The sequence below is a fragment of the Mastomys coucha genome, unplaced genomic scaffold, assembly GCF_008632895.1.
Source record: "Mastomys coucha isolate ucsf_1 unplaced genomic scaffold, UCSF_Mcou_1 pScaffold23, whole genome shotgun sequence".
In the NCBI taxonomy this organism is placed as follows: Eukaryota; Metazoa; Chordata; class Mammalia; order Rodentia; family Muridae; genus Mastomys; species Mastomys coucha.
In genome coordinates, this window is record NW_022196906.1 from 107,968,593 (window position 1) to 107,974,756 (window position 6,164).

General features: G+C 46.4%; 1 protein-coding gene across 1 annotated transcript in view; it reads right to left on the bottom strand.

The window, feature by feature from the left end:
- Positions 1 to 6,164, bottom strand: part of Fbxl2 (F-box and leucine rich repeat protein 2) — a 53,762-nt gene that overhangs the window by 39,660 nt on the left and 7,938 nt on the right. Inside the window, exon 2 of the mRNA XM_031345992.1 lies at positions 4,210 to 4,271. Coding sequence (XP_031201852.1) covers positions 4,210 to 4,271 — 62 coding nt within the window. The remainder of the gene's footprint in view (positions 1 to 4,209; positions 4,272 to 6,164) is intronic.

Sequence of the window (6,164 nt, forward strand, 5' to 3'; positions counted from 1 at the left end):
TACAGGGACTTGGGACAATGTTTCTTACAAGCTTTCCTCGGGAATATTCTGAAGACAAAGCATCAGAAATCAATATGGTGACAGAGAAAATGAGTGAATGGCAAGAGATGGTGAAAGAACCAAGGGGACTATCACATCTTCAGGGGCCACACTAACAAATGAAGCTTAAATCTCAACCCATAAGATCTCTTGGCTTCAAAAACCAAGAGAGACTGATGATGTGGAAAACCCAGGTCCTGTGTCTTCAACTACAATGGAGAATCCCACTGTGATGAGCAACATAACACCTGACTCCCCAGGGACAGGAGCGGTGTGAGCTTCTGATGAGGGCAAGGAGTAGAGAAAACCACTTTTTCCTAAAAGATAATTTTTATTTTTAATTATATGCGTGCAAATGTGTCTTGTGTATGGGTACATGAGTGCACCTGCAGATGGATCCCAGAAGAGGGCGCTGTGTCCCCTGGAGCTGGAGTTCCAGGTGGTTACGAGCCATTTGGTGACATGCAACAACCCTCGGTGAGAGCAGTGTGTGCTCTTAACCACTGAGCTGACCCCCAACCCCAAGAAAATCTTTAATTCATGAGTGACAGGAGTGTAGAAAAAGTCAAGTTGTATGAGCTTAATAACAAAGTGGGTAGAAGGAATATCTAAATTAAGAACAGTAAGTCTTTTTAAAACTATCAATAAAAAAATTACCAGATGAGGGGTGGACGGTGGTGGCGCACGCCTTTAGTCCTAGCACTTGGGAGGCAGAGGCAGGTGGATCTCTGAATTTTGGGCCAGCCTAGTCTATACAGCAAGTTCCAGGAAAAAACAAAAATACAGAGTGAAACCCTGTCTCAAAAAAAAAAAAACCCTAAATTAATTAATTAAAATAAAATTTCATGTTCTCTGACTGGTCCTAAAATAAGAACAGGAGTGTGGGAATGTGAACTCTCAAGAAAACATGATGGATGTCTGCCCTCAAGTGTCAATTCACTTCAAAAAATCCACACAATGGGTACACCGTGGACTGCTGTTCATTCTGACTCTGCCTGTCAGTCAGTTTGTCTGTCTCTGTCTCTGTCTCTGTCTCTCTCTCTCTCTCCCCCTTCTCTCTCTCTCTCTCTCTCTCTCTCTCTCTCTCTCTCTCTGTGTGTGTGTGTGTGCACCCATGTGGGCAAGTGTGGAGGTCAGATGTTAACACCAACTGTATTTTGTTAATCTCCTCCCCACCTTCTATTTTGGAGACAGGCTCTCTTACTGACTTAGATTCACTATTTCACGAGGCTGGCCAGCCGAGTCACCCTCAGGATCCCCTACCTCACCCCCTTGGCACTGGGGTTAGGGTGTATGCCACTGCACTCAGTTCTTCATGGCTTGCTCAGCAGGCCCCTTAACCACAGAGCCACCTCAATACCTCCACAGTCCCACCTTTGGGTCATTAAAAGAGAATACTTTTTTTTTTCAAGACAGGGTTTCTCTGTGTAGCCCTGGCTGTCCTGGAACTCACTCTGTAGACCAGGATGGCCTAGAACTCAGAAATCTGCCTGCCTCTGCCTCCCAAGTGCTGGGATTAAAGGCGTGTGCCACCACTGCCTGGCAAAAGAATACTTTTTAAACAAAGTTTCACTATATAGCCCAGCCTGGCCTAGAACTCAGAGATCCACCTGCCTGTTCCTCCCAAGTGCCAGGATAAAGGGATGTACACCACACCTGGCCTAACTTAGACACAGACAGATATGATAGAGACAAACATTAAGAGAAGGTGGACAAGGACATGTAGCAAGGAGGAGCTGGCGTTACCGGAGGTGAGGGTACTAAATTTTACTGAAGAAATGTTCAGAATCCAGGTTATCAGACTTTCCCAAAGCTCAATTCTTCCTGGGTCACTTTTCCTTCAAGAGATTCTGGAGGGGGCCAGAGGGCTGGTCAGCAATGAAGAGGATGAGCTCGGTGCTCAGTGTCTGCACCAGGCACATCACAACCACAACTCCAGCTCCGGGGGATCTGGCGCCCTCGTCTGGACACTGCAGGTACTGCACTCACATGCACATACCCACAGACACAAATGCACATCCCTTAAAAATAAAATAAACCTTTAAAAACAAAACAAAAAGACCCTGGAGACCTAAAGGGGAGGAACTCCTCTGGGTAGCCACTGGCAGTTCTTCCGGGCTTCTCTCGGCTGTGGCCTGAGCCTGTCTTCAGTCCTCTATGGATGACAGGAGTCTCTGCTCCATGCTTCCCAAGGCCACTGAGCTCCCTGCTCCCCTCCCCGTCCACGTGCTCATACTTCAAGCATTTTCTCATCTGTCAACCGATGTCATTGCAGTGACCAAACAATTCCAGAACATCTGTGACCCTCAGCCACAGCTAGGTCAGCTGCAGGTGCCACAGGCTGGCCCTCCACAGAAAGACAACTAAGAGGACTAACTTCTTCTTCTTCTTCTTCTTCTTCTTCTTCTTCTTCTTCTTCTTCTTCTTCTTCTTCTTCTTCTTCTTCTTCTTCTTCTTCTTCTTCTTTTAAGGACAATAGGGGACTTTTTTTTTTTTTTTAAGATTTATTTTATTTATGTTATCTGTATGAGTACACTGTAGCTATACAGATGGCCGTGAGCCATCATGTGTGTGGCTGCTGGGAATTGAACTCAGGACCTCTGCCGACCCTGCTCGCTCTGGCCCCGCTCGCTCAGGCCCCACTCGGCTCCAGTGTAATTCACTGTAGTTGTCTTCAGACACACCAGAAGAGGGCGTCAGATCTCATTACGGGCGGTTGTGAGACACCATGTGGTTGCTGGGATTTGAACTCAGGACCTCTGGAAGAGCAGTCAATGCGCTTACCCGCTGAGCCATCTCTCCAGCCTGAGAAAGCTAACCCTAACGTGTGTGTGAGTGTGTGTGTGTGTGTGCGTGTGTGTGTGTGTGTGTGTGTGTGTGATGTGTGTCAGGGGGTTAGTGGCCTGGAATCACCAACAGCAACAGCATTCATGAGAAGGGTGGAGTTTAATCACAGCCTGCTGATGGATGACTAATGCCCTGGCTGCCTGAAGCTGGCCATGGCTCCCAGAATATCAATGCCATACTCACACTGCAGACTGAGGCCTAGGCTAGACAAGCGCTCAAACTGAGGCTAGAGTCACTTCCTGGGCCATGTCCCTTGCTGTTGTCTAGTGACCACAGTCCACCCTGGACTCAGCCACATTGGATGGGATGGCTGTTTTCTGCAGCCTTTGATTTGTGGCAGCTCACAGAGTCCTCTGACCTCCACAAGTGCACTGTATCACAGGGGCATGACTCTATCCCCCACAGCAACAAATGCCGCTCATCAAGATTACCCCCAATAACCAAGCCAAACACAGAGTCTGTTCTGAGATCTAAAACGATGCAGCACATACAGGGATCAGGATCACACTCCCCATCTCTCAGAGCATCCTCAACTCTGTGGAATTCTGCACTTCCTGTCAAGAGCTCCTCACCCTGGGCCATCAGCATGCAAAGAAGCATCCATCCTTGGGTCAGAACTGGTTCTTGTTTTAAGAGGCATTGGCAACAGTTTGTAAAATGCCACTCAAAGATTACCATGTGTGCTCATGTAAAGAATTAAGACATGACAGCCTCCACAACTAACAACAACTGGACAACTGTAGAATTAAAAAACAAAATAAGACACAAGACCCAGAAGCCAAGAACAAAGCTGGAGTGCCCAGTGGCAGCAAGTGGCACCTGCAGACTCGTTTGGTGATCTGACAAGCAAGTGACTGTTCTCTGAGCAAGGACACCCTTTGCTCTTGGGTGCTGTCACTTAGAACGCACGCTGCTCCATACCTGGGGGACAGCGTCCTGCTGTTCAGCTAGGATATCACAAACACACAACTTTTGTAACTGCTGAACAACTCAGCTCTTAGAAAATGCCCAAACTCTCTGGCCACAAGAGCCCGGTTACCTTAGTAACCTTTCCCCAGTTACTAATCAATTTAAGATTGTCTACTCATACCCAGTGGGCTGACAATTTCTACAATCCATATCAGGCTACAAAATTAATCCAGACTGGATACATTCTGGAGCAGACCGAGTAGACTCGGCAACAAGCTGGACAGCATTCTATAAAATAAAGCAGAAAGTCAGATGGGCTCTGTCCCTTTCCAACCCAGGAGTACACCGGGACGAGGCTGTCTTGCAGCTGGAGGCCCGAGCCAGACCCTGGCTCCCTAACACATCCACACTTACCTCAAGAGGAGCTCCTTGGGTAGCTTTTTGTTGATAAGGCCATCATCATTGTTTGAGAAAACCTGTAAGGGGAGAAAAATTGGAAAGCGGGTCTTTGGCCATTGTGTGGAAAAGTTAAGTCCCATGTTTGTATGCTGGGTCAGAACAGAAATACTTACTGTCCTGCAGAAAAGAAAAACAACTTCACCACTAACGTTCAGTTCCCAGCAGCCATGTCAAGCGCCTCAACCAGCTGTCCCAGCTCCAGGGGATCCAACATCCCTGCCTCTGCGGCCCCAGCTCCCATGTGCACTTACCACCCCAAGCCCCACAAATACATATACATAATTAAAACTAATAAAAATAAATATTTTAAGATGTCAACGCACAGCCATCTGTGTACTGCATTGTACTGGAGGCTCTGGTAAGCTCACAGCAAGAGAAACAGAAGACGTAAAAGGGGCAACAGGGCAGCCTCCATTAAAAAAAAAAAAAAGACATGTATTGTAGACGACTCTAGAAATCCACAAAAGCATATCACACAAAAAGTTCAGTGATGCTACACATTTATACAAAAAGAAACTATATTTTTTAAATTTTTTATTTTATTTTAATTGTGTGTGTGTATATGTGTATACATGTAAGTGCAGCACCCTAGGAGGCCAGAAGAAGGCGTCAGATCTCCAGGAACTGGAATTATAGGCATTGTGAGCTGTCCACCTAATGTGGGTGCTAGGACCTGTACTTCAGTTTTTTACAAGAGCACCCCGTACTCTTAACTTCTGAGCCATCCCTCCAGCTTCAAGAAAGTATATTTCTATACATTAATAATGGACAACTTTGAAATGAAAACAAGTAAGCAATCTCACTTATGACATTAAAATAAATAAAATATTTAAAAACTAGTTTGACAAAAAAAAATAAGAGTTCCATACTGAAATTTTATTCTGGTGTTGGAGAAGTGGCTCAATGGGTAAGATGACTTGCTGTGCAAACTCAAGACCTGAGTTTGAATCCCAGCACCCACATGGAAAAGCCAGACATGGCTATGAATGCCTGTAACCCTAGCACTGGGTGGCAGCAGATCCCTGCTCAGCCACCTGCCTGGCTGAACCCGTGAACTCAGCTCAGCAAGAGATTCTCTGCTGAATAAAGTCTCCAGGGAATAGAGGGAATGGAGTGGGGAGGCTACTCAAAATTCTCTCCTGGCCTCTACACACACACACACAGACGTGCACACACACAGGCATTTATAATACACTCAATGACATGCATACATATAAACATATGCATATGCATATATAAGCATACACCACACCCACATATTCAAACACACACATCAACGCACACATGTACTACACAAGCACATATAAGCATATATCTCATCCATACATCCACATACACACATGCACACACACACATACATCACACCTACACACCCCCTAAGCGCGCGCACACACACACACACACACACACACACACAGGCATACGTTATACCTATATACACCCACACATGCACCCACACCTCCATACATACATACATACACACAGACATCATACTCACATACACCCACACATGTGCCCACACCCCCAGGCATACACACAAACCCTGTCTCTAAAAAACAAAAACAAAAAACAAAAAAACAAACAAAAAAAGAAAATGCAAACAGAGAAGAGAGAAATGAGGTAGGATGAAGGGAGGGAAGGAAAGACACTTGCTTTAAAATGGCTGAGAAACTGATTATGAGGAGTGAACTGGAAAACTCCATGCCCAGGATGGTGTCACAGCAACCCCCAGACTGCTGCGGCCTGTGGGTCACACCAACATCCATGGTGTCACATTAGCAACCCCCAGACTGCTGCGGCCTGTGGGTCACACCAACATCCATGGTGTCACAGCAACCCCCGGACTGCTGCACCCCCTGTGGGTCACACCAACATCCATGGTGTCACATTAGCAACCCCCAGACTGCTGC